This window comes from Squalius cephalus (assembly GCF_949319135.1).
Source record: "Squalius cephalus genome assembly, chromosome: 4".
In the NCBI taxonomy this organism is placed as follows: Eukaryota; Metazoa; Chordata; class Actinopteri; order Cypriniformes; family Leuciscidae; genus Squalius; species Squalius cephalus.
In genome coordinates this window covers 13,794,468-13,810,057 of record NC_137125.1, presented here as the reverse complement: position 1 = coordinate 13,810,057, position 15,590 = coordinate 13,794,468, and the positions used below count along the sequence as shown (strand labels likewise).

Here is a 15,590-nt window from a genome sequence, read left to right as displayed (position 1 = left end):
TAATGCTTGTCGAATTGTATGCTGATCAACGACGAACAATGAGCCATGTATGTATAATTATTTAAATATATATATATATTCCGTGTTTTGGATGCGAGTGGCACAATGCAAGCCAGACACTCGCGGCTGCGTCTGATCTGCTCGATCCGCGTGGCAGCATGCAATTTAAAATATTTAAGATTCATCGTATAGACATCGTATAGAGGTAAGGAAGACGGCTCATTAATATTAAAAAACGGTCGTTCGAATGCGATGTTTACCAGACGCTACGATCTTTCAAAGACGTCTCCGCGATGTACGTGTGCTATCTGGGTAGTGACAGTCACAATCGCGCACCTGACCACACCACACGCTACAAAAAATATAACTGCTAAAATTGCCAAATAATGAAAAAACCTAACAAAAGCTCTCGTTTATACTGTAACTTATATTCTTCTTTACTTTCAAAGCTATGGGTTAACTTTTGTCCAGCCGATCTAGGCATTTTAAAACAAACACACAAAAACCCCAAATAGCCTAAAAAACAATCATAATAATAGGCTGTATAGAAGGAAGGCCTATAGGTTTATTTTCGTTTTGTTTTGTAATAAATAAGAAGCAAATACGGTATAACAGACAATATAATCGGGCGCCCGCGCGGTCACATTGCACGTTAACTGGAGCGCATCTCATCCTAACTTAACGAAACTAAGTGTATGCTTCACACAGACATGAGGAATACATCAAATACACAAAGCTTAAAATGTCTTTAAACGAAATAATTCAAAAAGAAAAAAGAAATAGGCTACTCTCTGATTATGATCCATTATGTGCATTTCTCGGCTCGTTCACGGAGATGGCGATCGTCAACATCGGCACTCGTCTCCGGATTTATGCACATCTTGCTTTTTGCACGCACACATATTATGTCGAAATAACGAGATATTATGTTGAAATAACATTATTAATAATAGCCTACATCTTTTAAAATATTTGATTGAATGCTGAATGTTGCGCTTGTTCAATTTAATAATAATTTAAAAAATTTAATAACTCCGATTCGCGTCGTGATCGCATTACCACCTCGGGTGTGCATTATTTTTCTAATAATTCAACGGCCTGTCGTCAATTATTCCTTACTTGTTCCGTTACCTCCAACCCCCGTTTTAAATCGCCGGATCCACCTTTCCTTTGCACTCCGGGACCTCCCACTTTACAAATTAAGCACTGGTTCTAACTGAATGAATACAGCAAAACTACCTAAATTCCTTACTGAGCGCGAAGCAGCAGTGCAGCCAGCCACAGGTGCGGTTCCCGAGTGTTCTACGTGGTGCGCTAAACTGTGGCGCTGTTACAAAATAGCCTAAATTAAAGCATTTAAAGTTGGGGATAAAACATAGGAGGCTAATTATATTTAGAATACAGTAATATATAACTGCTTATAAAGGAATACATATCAAGGAGTAAATCAATGAAAATTTATTTATTGGTGAAAAAAAAAAAAAATTATGCAACTGGTCGACCAATGAGAATGTCAGTCGACCAAGACGGCATCGACCGATTAGTCGACTAAACGACTAAAGTTGACAGCCCTAATGTCACTACGATGTTCCTAAATCTTTAGTTGATGTTTGGTTGAAAATAAGTTTTATTTGAAAATCAGTGTTTACTTTAGTTGACGCTTGACTTTTGTTAACTTCTTTCTCTTTAGCAATTGAAGTAGTGTTTTCACAGAATATTTGTGCATTGATAAAGATATTGATTAAAAAGTCAGATCAACATGCCTGCTTTAATAAGCAGTTAACTTATTTAAATAGTCATGAAGTTGAAGCTTTAAAGAATATTTTTTTAAAAAGTAATAAATATGGCCATTGTGATACGAAGGTTACTTGTAAAACTGAAGGGGTCTCTGAGAGATTTTCCAAAAATGCTACAACCACTTGTAAAAAAGTTGAGACACTCCATACAAACCTCAACAATTGTGACAAACCAGATCAGTGAATCAAACCACTTCACAAATGACATTAACTTACAGCCAACATCGTCTGATGTTATTCTGCCTTTAGTTTTCTGAACACACTGTTCAAGCAGCTGGAGAAAAAAACTAGCAGAACAGAACAATCAAGTGTCAAGAGCCTAAATACAGGAAACACTGATCACCACAATGGTGACATCAAATGTTTGTGCCTCTTTGTTTCAGTGTTTCATCACTAATACTCAATAATTCAATTAACTCCAACACTGCTTCAGTGTAATTGAACAATCTGTAGTGTGGACACATGAACACTGAGCGTTTGTCATGAAACTCATGGGATTTTGCTTTGTAAAATGCTTGTCAGCGAGCCTGACTTCATCATACTCATATTTGATTATGGGGCGTATCTCAACCAAACCAGGAAAAAAAAAAACAACTCTGCACTCAATTGCAGGGTTTCCCATACATTCATTAATTTGTGGCGGCCCGCCACATATCAACGCTGACCGCCACGGATTGATTCAGATTTTTTAACTATTTAATATGGGTAAAATTGTATTTTATTCGCGCTGCCTGCTCCCCCTCTCTCTCACAAACTGACAATGGAGGCACGACTAGCCCCTCCTTCTCTTACCGCACGATCTGAATCAAAACATGAGCATGTAGAGGGCGGATTGTTGCCGGTGCTTAATGCTTATTCCCCCAGCGAAGATTCCAGAATCAATCCGGAGTTGAATGGTTAGTATAATGAACACTGTTGCTCAACATAACTCTGAGAAGTTGTCTAGATGTTAAGCGCGGTCACGTTTCATTACAGATTCGCGCAAAACTATTGCGATTTTTTTTTTCTTCTAAATATCAATTTAACGTTACAACTATTGCGAAATGACGGCGTTTCCATTAACCGATGTTATGAGACTAAAACGTAATTTGTTCCTCTCGCGATCAGTCATTCCAAAAATCATTGCAACGGACGTTGGTAGGTTCATATCACAGCCACCAGACTAGACATTATATTATTATTATCTCCAGGTTCAGGTTGGTGTGTGTTGGTTTTTGTCCACCTCAATCTCCAAGTGTGCGTGTGTGTGTGTCTGAGTCTGTGTGTGTCCACCTCCAGGTCCAGTTTGGTGTGTGTGTGTGAGCCTGTGTGTGTCTGAGTCTGTGTTTGGGTCTAAGTGTGTGAGTGTGTGTCTGTGTTTGAATCTGTGTGTGTGAGTCTTTTTGAATGTGTGAGTGTGTGTGTGTGAGCCTGTGTTTGAGTGTGTCAGTACGTTTGTGAGTTTGTGTGTGTGTGTGTGTCCAGTTCCAGGTTTGTGTGTGAGCAAAATTTGCAACAAAAAGTCTGTGGAGCAGTCATAGCATAGAAAGTGTAGCAATGGCAAAGTCTTTAAGTTATCTGACACTAAGTGTTGGCAATGGGAATGTGTACTTGTCAATAAAAATATATGATATATATATAAACATTATACATATATATATATATATATGATATATTTAACTTAATCACCCCCCCCCCCCCACCCCCCCCGGTCCCCGGTCCCCGGTCCCCAAACACCACACCACCGCAAATAGAATCTAATTCTGTGGGAAACACTGAATTGGATAGACCGGGGGGGTATGATTTCGTAACCGCAGATCATCTGTCCATCATCGATTAAAGCCCGCCCTGGCAATTTGATTGGCTCGGCCTTCTGGGATCATAATTACTCCTCAACGGATCGAGTCCAGACCGAACTTCCCGACCAAAAAATGTTGTGGGCGGGATTCGGGCTGGCACCCAGGCTACTTGTCAGCCATTTTATGCCAGAAAGTTAGTGATCCTTTATATTTTAAATGACATTCGAAGAAATTTGTTCAAAGAATGTTTTCTGCCAACACGATGAGAACATTAATCAAAGACTTCAAACAATGTTCATGTAATAATCACGTATTGTCAAAAGTGTTTAATTCTAAGAATTTTTCTAAGAACACAAATTTTACATAAATTTAAGTGGAAAGTTAGTAACAATAACTACTGGACAGGTAACAGAACTTTTCCACGTTACAATGATGTTCTTTTAAAACAGCGCACACAACCTTATTCATATGAAGTTGGTTGTCATTTTAATGTTTAAAGGATGTTCCCAAGAATGTTCTAAAAATGTTTTCTCCCAACATTATGAGGACATTTAAAAAACATATAATTTATAAATAACATTTTTGTGCTAACCGTTTGAGAACATTGTTCAATGTTATCTGGTCTTCAATAATCTCTATATTAACGTTACAGTAGGAACGTTTGTTCATAACTTTGAGAGAACATTGCCAGAACGTTAGCCAAAGTTATGAGAATGTTTCCTGTTAGCTGGGTAATCAGATCATCTTCATTTATCATCATGTTATCTTTATTCTTTCATGTTTTCCAGTACCTCTACCTGTTCCTGTCATCTTCAGTTACTGTCCTCAAACTTCATCATCATCATCATCATCATCAGTGTCCAGATGTTCATTGCTGTGTTCAGCTGTGAATGTGAGTCATGTGACTCTCTCCTGGTACAAAGGAAACGGTTTATTGTTCAGCATCAGTGTGTCTGATCTCAGCATCAGTCTCTCTCTGCCTCTGGAGGTGGACTATCAGGATAAAAAACCATACAGATCTGTATTGAACGGTTCATTCACTGAGCAGACTCAACATCTGGACATCACTCAACTCTGTCACACATGTTCAGGTACGGCAGTGTAAGGCCCGTGAAATTGGTCCAATCGCCGGTTCACCAATAACACAGGGAAGGTTATCACGTGCTCTGTCCTCACTCATGCAAAGTATTGGTTGGTTAAATTTACAATACATTTAGTTATGTATTCTCTCGTTTATTTCATCTGACTCCATAAATGAAAGGGTTTTAATGATATCTGTGGATCATTAATCATGGGTGAATGTTTGACTATTCCGTTTAACTCTTCAATGAAAATAATATCAAAGTCAGTTAGAATAATCAAATGTAACAATTTATTATGTCAGGTAAATGTATCATGCCAATTCCATAATCAATTCAAAGATAATCGATACAAAACATCAAATGCTCTGGAATAGAGAGAAGATGCAAACCCAACATTAAGAAATACGTGAGGCTGAGAGATCTATATCTCTCAGCCTAACGGACCGATCTGAAATACAGAAAAGGCCCCGAACTCTCTGCTGCATCTCATTAAATAGTCAGACCTCTTTCACATGGAAACATGTGCTAACAAAAGAAATTTGCATGCAGTGGTCGCACCTTCATGGGGGTGGGTGACCATTTGCTTGAGAGACCACCTTCCTTTGTAAGTCAGTTATCCATAAACTCTTAAAACCTAATTACCTTTTATTTTATCTATCTGGATATGAGATATCTGTACCACTCACTTTGAGACATTTCAAATGACACCAAAAACATAACAGTCAATGATAAGCATTCACATTAAACCATATTCTTGTGTGAGTTCTTAGTAGTTTGCGGAAGTGAGGTCGTATGGGGGAGGTCAAATGGTAATTAGCCATTTGTCTCAGATCAGGGCCTCAACCAGTATTTTCAGTCTTACAGCAGCGCTGATATTCCTGATATTAGCATTCGTTCACTGAGCTGATATCAGTTTCATGCTTTTACTCCTCAGACTCAGTCCACGGTTGTGATGCTGCTGAAGCCGTGATCCGATTGGTCGTCACTTCGCTGGTGGGCGTGGCTGCTGTGGTTGCTATTGTTGTGCTGTTTACGACATCAGATCCAGAAGAGCTGAACAGAATCCAGCTCAAATTCCCACATCAGTAGTGATGGGAAGTTCATATTTTTCTGACTCTCTTGTTTGACCTCTTTCATCAAAATGAACGAATCTTTTTTCAAGTCAGTTCATTCATTTAAGTGGCTTTAAATGTTATACTGTTAACAGCCAAAATTCCCAGAACACATACACCTATGCAATCTTGATCATATTCTGAATCTGAATTCTGAGAATCCAGCTCAAATTCCCACACAAGGAACATAGATGATTTATTTCTTATTACATCTTTTTTTTTGTTATTGATAAATCTTCATTTATTTTTAATGGATTTATATATGCATCTGCTGGTATTGATGTTGCTTTATCAGTAGCTCATTTTCACCCTTAGAAGATGATTTGAGAACAAAAACCTCATCCTTCCCTCGCTGGTCAAAATTACCTGAAGCCCTAAGATTACAAAACAATTATTATTATTATTATTATTTTTTTGTCCTGTAAGCTTATATAATTTCATTTTGATCGTATTTTTTTCTACTTTTTAATGCTATGTTTTTAGATTTTTTTTGTTATTTTTTATTTTATTTACCTCTAAATTCCTTGATTTTTATCAATAATTTTAATATAAACCAGAACATTCTACACATTATTACAAATAAATAGCATGCATATCCTTTTAAAGCATCTCAGTAAACCTCACATTTGGTGTCTTTGCCGACCTCTTGTGGTCATGTTACAAAAAATTGTTTTGGCCTTCTAGCTCTATATACAGCAAATGAGCTGGTTCCTATAGTCCCATTTGAAGTCAGTTTGCTTCTTTATCCATTTAGGTACATGTTAAGACATTACAAAAATCTTTTTTGAAGAAGAAGAAACTAAATTTGAGCATTTTTAGTTTTGTATTTGTTGAAGTGACAGATTTATGTAATTCAAGTTAGTAAGGTGGACAGCAATAATGAATAACAATACAATAATTAGCTCCTTTAGACAATAAAATTACTCCCACTGATTGTAAAAGTTAAATTTGACATTGAATGTACATTTTTAATAAAGAAATAATAAATAAAAATGCTAAAAATACCTAAAAATAAAGTAAAATACCTTGTCTAAGTTGTCGACTCCTCCTTTGGCCCTGTTGTAGTCCATGATTATCGGGCTTCTTATCGGGTACTTCCGCTTCTGAGTAACACATGCTCATTACAAGGACTTTTCTTTCTGACAGGACGAGACGAGAGTATGCTTTATGAGAGTATCCATGAAAACAAAGAGAGAGGAGAACCGACAGCTGGTTCTTTCTGACTGTTTATATATATAGAATATTTCTTTTTTTTTTCTTTTTTTTACAAAAATACAACACAGAACACACCTAACACTCACTGGCTTATATAAAAAAATGACATAAGCCTAACCCTAACCACCAACACCACCATCTAATCCTAACAACTACAAATTAATACTAATTAATAACCCTAACATACACTAACCCTATTATAATTACTAACCCTACCACACTAAACCTATATAAATAACCCACCCTAACCGTTCAACATTGTATTGCGTTTCCTGCAGAACGCGTTGTAGCTGCGCACAGGAACACTCGTGGACTGACACTCAACAATGTACTTTGCATAAGCCTGTTTATAAGGCACTTCTGGATTAATTTCAAGAAGTGCCAGTTCCATACTACTCCATCTGAGGGAGCAGTTCACAGGCAGAAAGCGTGTAACAAGCTTTCTCACATTTTCCACCTCAGTTGCACACTCAAGCTCAACCACTTCCTCTTCCACCGGCTCAGACACGGTATTTCCTGCCACAGAAACCTTTGGTGCATCAGAAGCAGCTGTGACCCTTAGCTTGTGAGGTATGGTCTCATGTAAGGCCCACAGCTTCAAACTGTACATCCTGGGCAACAGAAAACGTGACAGGACCTGTAGAGTCCTCAAACGTGCCTGGGTCAGAGGAAGCTCCTCAAGGAGAACTCTAAGTTTGTCAAAGCATATGAAGTCCCCGTTCTGTATCATGGCAATCGAGCTGACAAAAGTCATAACTCTGACAAGCTCCTGGTGGTCAGTCAGAGTTTTCGGCAGCCTCTGCAGCACATCCTTTACCCAAGGCATGCCATTTTCCATATACTTAGTAGTGTTTCTGATGAAACTGAGCCCCCTCTGCTCCATCTCCAGACACACATCGCTGACCAGGCTCACAGCTCGTGCCTCCACCGACGGTTCATTAGCAGTGTCATAGATCTCCCAGTAATCTTTAAAGTTCCAACTAACTCTCTTGTTGTTATGGAGACTGTAAAATTTCAAAGCTGGGAAAAAACGCAGCTTGTGTCCGCGTATTCCACACTTTAAGGACGCTTTGACATCATGGCCTGCTTGGGACATCATGTCTTTTGCCCTGCAGAAGGTGTGTGGATACACAAACAAACCTTCACCTTCCAGGGTCTCACAGAGACCCTGGACAGACATGAAGCCCTTCAGTGTACCCGGGCAGCTGCGATTCTGCAGGGACGAGATGGGTATACGATCATTGCGATCAAATAAATCACAAAGGAGAAGCATCACCAGCTCAGCCCCCGCAACACCCATTCCCGCACTCACAGATTCAGAAAATCTAAAGAGCCGGAGAATTCTGCTCTGCTGGGTCTCATTACAAGTCCAGTGCTCTAGGGGAGGTGGAGCAAGTCCAGCACTCACACTGCTGGCAGGGGCAAAACCAGCAAACCCACGCTGACATGTGAGGCTTTTGGTTTGGTCAGAGCTGGTGCCCAGACTCACACTGTACTTGAAATCCCGATTAGAGAACGGGTGGCCGAAGAACAGTTCTTCCAGGCCTAGCTCGCACTGATAAGCTGCCCATGTCTGTTCATAGCCACCCTTTCCTGTATAGTTTTCGAAGAGTGACCTGAGCTTCCCCACCATGTGCTTGGCCACGTTCTGTACTACACACATGGCCCCAGCATCACCATCGACGTCGGTGAAAGGAACAAGTAAAGGCTTGTTCCCAATCAAATTCAACAACCCTTCCTCATCGAAGGTCGACTCACTATCCATGGCATGTATGATGTCCTCCTCGAAAAGAGCAACCTGCTCAATTCTAGCCTTAACTGTTGGGCCAAACTTTAAACAGAGATCAGACATATAGGTAAGATATGTGTCTGCCCTCGACCACATCGTTTTTCAGGTGCCTTGGGTGACACGACCCACAATTAACCAAGCACCCACTTACTGGGTGCACACTGACCTTGGATAACCTATTGTGAGGTGTAGTAGCATACATCTGAACAAAGGTTAGTGTGTAGCCAAGATCCACCTCCTTAAACACCCCCGAAGTGCCCTGGAGATGTCAAGACCTCTGTGATCAAGGTTTGAGGAGAAGTTGGCCGTCTCATTCATACAAACAGCTGAAAACAAACTGCCTCTGTTGCCCACCACCTCCTGGACACCATATCGTGACCACATTAAGTGGATCCGCGGGTCTTTCGAGTGAATATTGCATGCTGTATGCAAAGACACAGACACAATGTACTTGGTATCCATGAATCCACTATAGTCAATCATATCCTCGCTTTTCTGGCCAAACATGCTCAATGTCAACATAACATCAATGTTCAGCCCTTTGGTCACCTCAGAAATGCTCCTTTGCAGCAGCATGAAAACAAAGCCTTGGTCACCGTCAAGAACATTAAATCGTGACACATCATGAAAGTTGGCCTTGAGCATGGATGGCCGATCCATAGTGCGTGGGGCCATTGTACGCAGCGCACACTTAAAATGAGCAACAACTGCATTTAAGATGTCTGAGGTTTTAACCTTGGCAGTATGCTTGTCAATGAACATGTCATCAATTGTGCCATTTTTTTGGGGAACAACTGATATGTTCAGGAAATAACCACCTTCAACATGGCCCAGCGTCCAACCACTGCAGTTATGCAGAGCATGTATGTGATTTTGTGACAATGTGCTCAGATTAACATGCTTCCTCAGAATGTCAAAATGCTCACTCAACATGTGCACATGAAACTCTGGAAGAAAGACATAGTGTACACGTCCAACCACCACACACAACTCCTTGACCTGCACAACCACCCCATCAACATCATACGTACATACTGTCACGGTCAGCACTTGTACAATGAATGGGGATTTTAACATTTTCATCAGATAAAAAAATTCTCCATTTCAGGAAAACATGCAACAGCAGACAAAATATTGTCTGTGTTCACCCTCCCTGTCTCGTAAAGCACTGACATGGCCATAATCTACTGTAATTTTTGAAATTTGCTCTGAATACATCCACACAACCTCTCTATTCAGCCTCCACACACCAACAAAGCTGCTGCAGTCTGTGACCCTCCTGAACCAGACAATGTTTGTAAACAAAGAAAAAAAAAACTGCCATTCCCACAGTCTTCAAACTCAGTTCAGTATCATACAATATATTTTAATATATATCTAGAATCTTTGCTGTGTATGTTCAAGCAACTCAATCGTCTCGCACGTTGAGCTGGCAATGTTTTACAGATGGTCTTGAAGTGGTAAGTGGGCAAAGCAACAAATCAGCATTGAATTAGTTATCAGATGATATTAAAAGGTAGTGGGATTATTTGTGGTTGGCTTGGAAATTTTAACTTGATCAAAAAGTTATGGATTTGATATTAGCTGTGAATTCAGAGCATTAACTTAAGTTGTGTCAGTGTAACGTTATCGATAGCTAGTCTAGTCTAACCGTAAACTAGTTGGCTAACGTTACTGCCATACAAAGCCATAGTAACGTTATCTGATCGTTTTTGAAACATCTGTTCTGTTTTGTCTTGTGTCAAAGTCTCCAGCTGGTTCAATTGTTTTCAGTTTCATAGAAACGAGGGAGTTAAATTTGTTGTAGGCTAACTGCAAAATCCAACCTAACGTTATCAAGGCATCGACTTGATGTTTCTCCCATTGACTGTTATTCACGGTTCTTCACGGATCAGGCAGCTCATTCAAATGCAGTGAAAAAAGATAGGCAAACATGCTTTAATGAAGTAGACTTCAAAAGCTTTTGAATTTGAGCTTACAGTTCTTTCATCAACCTGTCTTTTACATAAACTTACAAAATAGATACTTTAACTTAGTCCTCAGATAGAGGAGGGTTGCTGCTAGCTCCGTTAAGGTATTTCTGTCCCTCCCAAACTGCGTTGAAATGGTATGTTTAGCAGCCAGAATTAAAAAATTTTCAGGGGGAGAAACCCCCTGACCCCTCCTAACATGATCCATATCACCCGTCAGAAAACAATTGCAATGTCTCAGATTGTGCCCCCCCAGAATTTTGGCTTGCATGACGCCCCTGCCTACCATTGCCTTTTTCCTTTGTAGCAGCTCATTACCAAGAGCATACAAAGTGAAAAAATTGTTGCACATGACTGTGTGACCCCGGAGACCTTGTTAAGTCCAACATCCCTTGATTTCTTTCTGTCAGCCCACTTGCAGCTTTTCTGGTATAAACCTGCATCCTCTAAAGCATAACTGGATTTTGAATCACATGCTGCCCATATTTTGATAGCGTACTTGCCTGATTTAATAGACAAGTACTGCTTGAAGGGGGAGAGACCTCTGAAAGGCACCAGGCGTAGGTCCTCTGTGATATCTGGCCCTGGGTTGTAGAGGAGTGGCAGATGATCAACTGTCCCTGACTTCCCCTAAAGACATCAGGTTTAAAAGTGCTGTATGTATGTTTTTGACAGATTGCCTGAAGTAACAGGCAGTGTATTAGGCCACAACCTATTATAATGCACTTTCTCTCTATCTGATATGTCAGCCCCAGTTTTCGTAAGGTCCCTTCCACTGGGGTGCCAGCTTCATGCGGCTCTCCACTGGGTTTTTAAACCACACCTCGGCACCTACGGTATAAGGCTGGTGATGCAATCCTTCATCATGGTATATTTCTGACGGTCAAAAGCTTGCCTCACTGAGACACCCCCCAGGACAGCGCTTGCACCCCCCATTCCCATCTACAGGTGAAACTCGAAAATTAATAATATTGTGCACAAGATAATTTATTTCAGTAATTCAACTTAAAAGGTGAAACTAATATATTATATAGACTCATTACATACAAAGTGAGATATTTCAAGCCTTTATATTAGTTATAATTTTGATGATTATGGCTTACAGCTTATGAAAACCTCAAATTCAAAATTTGAATATTGTGAAAAGGTTTTCATAGCTGTAAGCCATAATCATCAAAAACGTCATCCGTCACACATTAGCTATGTTTCCATTCAAAGTTGTGAATATACATTATGCACAAAATTGGAATATTGCATAAAACATTTGTGAATAGGACTGCAGTTATTCAGAAGTTCTCCAAAGCATCTTTTGGCTAATTTCAGGAAACGTCCCTTTGAAAGGGATCCAATTGTTATAAAGGTCTTTTGTGGAAACTGCAAACCACACAATCCTAATCAATCTCCAAGACTTTCCTGAGGAGGTTTCCACTCTAGAACAAGGTTTCACTGTAGATGAGAGGACATTTCCTTTGTCCCTGGACTGATTATTTGTGATACTCCTGCATGATCATTAATAAAACAAAGAGAGGAGCATGGTTGTGATCGTTGCACACAGGAGGGATCATATGTGAGACGAAAAATAATGTTTCCTGAAACACATGCCACCCGGAGAACAGACGAGTCTGTGCAGAACTGTGTGAAATTTGGGATTGGTCACACAATTTTTTCTCGACTATATACATGTTGCTTGTCTTGGTGTCTTGAGAAGATTTCACTTATAAAACCCAGAGATATATTTCCCTCTTTTATTTAAGGAAACGTGTGCAATTTTGAGGCTTGATTTGAGGAACATAATAAGCTAATACAATTAAGGAAAAAAGGCTATTATTAGTTCGATTATGGGGTTTTATTTAGAGACACCATTTCATTTGAAAGTGAACGGTAGTGATCAGACAACATTTTGACAGAGCGGTTGAACGTCAGTCACATACAGAGATAAGCCTTACTAAGTTATACGTTTCTTAAATGAGCTCATTCAGAATAGACCAGTTGTGTTCATCGCTTCAAAGAAGTCTATTTATAAGACTTGTTCTGTTGAGAAAATATGAACGATTGTCTTATCTCCAATGTGCTCCGTTTTGTTAAGACTATGGCTTGAGCATAGACTGAACTTTTTAAAACTTTTCAAATGAAATCTTTCTAAACATATTGTAATATATGATTATTTAAATTCTTGTATGTTTACTTCAAATTTCTAGAAAAGTATCTTCTTTTTTTTAACAAAATGGCGTGATGTAATATTGCATTAATACTCAAAGCCAGAGGGAAACATGAAGACAACTTTATTGCGGCGGTATTATCTTGTTCATCAGTCCATTTCGAGTATGTTAATAAGAATATAATATATTTATAATGCAGTGTTAATCGCAGTAGTATATGTCTATATCGCATCAGATCAAGTATAAAATTGTTTCAACCACTCCATGGCGTTTTTTAAGTGAGTGTGGAGAAAAAATATGATTTTAATCTGTAAGAATTGAGATTTATAATCATACATTTTAAATGAATTTGAAATATTTTTTCTTTAATGATTGTAATTACTTCTGACAATGACAACAAACTGACTTTTATCTTAAATGAGACCACAATTAGACTTCCAGTCCAAGGGCTTTATGAACTATTTATAGTATCATTTGGTATATTTCTCGAGTTTGGGTTTAAAGGGAGAGTGCATAATGTAACAATTTATTTTTCTTCTTACAGATCAACTTAAGGCTCCTTGTAGCAGAATCTTTGTAAGCATTCATGCATTTTCAGTGCAAGTGGTGCTTTTCTACTTTCTTAAGGCTATATTTTCAGTTTAAATATGCTGCATTTAAAGCTTCGATAATGTAGCTTGAAATCACGGTACACTCCTAAACCTTTGTGAATATTTACTTGCAAAGTGGAAGAACTAGGCTGGATTTTGAAGACTAAAATGGATGCCGTGCTGCAGGTACTTTAAAAACATATCAATATTTTTTGTATTATTATTGGGTGCATAACCCCCACAGGCTGCAACATAACAACTTTTAAAGGCCCAGAAAGATATTTAAGACATCTTTAAAATAGTCAATGTGACTCCAGTGGTTCAACCCTAATGTTGAAGTGACGAGAATACTTTTTGTGCGCAGTGACCTTAAGAATCGTGAATCAAAACGATTTGCTGTCTACCCAAAAGATTGACAGCCCTACTCCTTTCTGGGCCTTGAAAGGTTTGATCCAATGTGACGGTGGATGAGTGCCTGGTTCCATTCAGGGGACGGTGCTTTTTCAGGAAATACATCCCAAGCAAGCCTGGAAAATATGGCATCAAGATGCCCAGCCTGTGATACCAAAACAAGTTCTGCTGGAATATGCAGGTGTACACAGCACAGCCTGAGAGAAACCAGGGCAAGCGAGTAGTAATTCATCGCTGTTTGCTTTCATGGAGTCACATAGCATCGTGTCATATTGTGCAAAAAAAAAAAAAAAAGTGCTTCTCATGAACATCGTCCACAAAGAGCCAACAAATCAGCGAGCGAGAGGACAGGAAGCCTCAAATGATTTTGGATTACAACAAAACCAAAAGTGGAGTAGACACTCTTGACAAGGTATTTGCTACTATGCATTTATTATTATTATTATAATTATGAATGTGATTGTTAACTTTTTTTCTAAGCTAAATAGCATACAAAGTGAATTGAACTGTCACAAGCAGAGTTGGGGCCCCATACTCTGGGCACATGGCACAGAGAGGACGGACGCGCAGGTCTATGTGGGTTCATGAGATCTTGAGAGCGAGAAAACATCTCGGAGAGTACCATCGTCTGGTCCAAGAACTAAAGTTGGACGGCAGCCGGTTCAAGGATTATTTTTGGATGAGCAGGACACAGTTTGAGATGTTGTTCCGGAAAATTGGACCTTCTATTTCGAAGAGAGACACAAACTACCGGGAGACCATCAGCTCGGAAGAACATCTTTGCATTTGTCTGAGGTAAGTGCATATAAGGCTATTTCAAAATTATTTCAAGTGATATTTTGTGTTATTGAGCTGAAAATTAAAAGTCTTTTGTAAGTGAATGCAGTGAAGTAAAAAAAAATGCAGTGTTTGTCTCTTTGCTATAGTGAATTAGGAGTAAAATAGCTCAAATAATGTAACGTTAATGTTACAAGTGACTCAAAATTGTAGGCTACATGTAGACATTTATTTATTTAATGTTAGTTTCGTACATTCATCACTGCATATGAGGTACAACATATCTTATTTTACTTCTTTCCGGTATTTATGATTCAGTGATAGCTACTGAAGATATTTTACACATCCAAACACATTTATAATTGAATAGACTTTTATATAAATAGGCATAATATAAATAGGCTAGAAGTCTTATTGAATTTATAACTAATGATGAGTATGATTTAAATTGATTATTTATTTAATGTATAACTAATTGCCCTTTGCAACTTTTTTCTGTATTTATTTCAGATATCTGTCAACAGGAGACTCATTCCGATATATCACTTTTAGCTACAGGGTGGGTTACTGCACAGTGGCAAGGGTGGTAAAAGAAGTGTGTGAGGCAATATGGTCACTCTTGGTCCAGGAATACATGCCCTTCCCTGAACAACATCACTGGAAGAGGATTGCTGAAGACTTCCATAGGCTGTGGAACTTCCCCAACTGTCTGGGAGCAATTGATGGGAAGCATGTTACAATACAGGCCCCATCTTCAACAGGGTCCATGTATTTCAATTACAAAGGGAGCTTCTCCGTAGTCCTTCTAGCAGTGGTTGATGCCCGGTACCTTTTCCGGATGGTGGATGTGGGGTCATACGGGAAAAGCAGTGACGGCGGGACCCTCTGTGCCTCCGAATTTGGCAAGGCTC

The 15,590-nt window shown here is 39.1% G+C and overlaps 1 protein-coding gene across 1 annotated transcript in view; it reads left to right on the top strand.

Annotated features, from left to right (window-relative positions):
- The window catches only part of LOC307157421 (uncharacterized protein), a 38,554-nt gene extending 31,779 nt beyond the window's left edge, over positions 1-6,775 (top strand). The window contains exons 3-4 of the mRNA XM_079869359.1: positions 4,363-4,665; positions 5,591-6,775. Of these exons, the coding sequence (XP_079725485.1) occupies positions 4,363-4,665; positions 5,591-5,745 (458 nt within the window). The 3' untranslated portion in view covers positions 5,746-6,775. The remainder of the gene's footprint in view (positions 1-4,362; positions 4,666-5,590) is intronic.
- Positions 6,776-15,590: the final 8,815 nt, after the last annotated feature.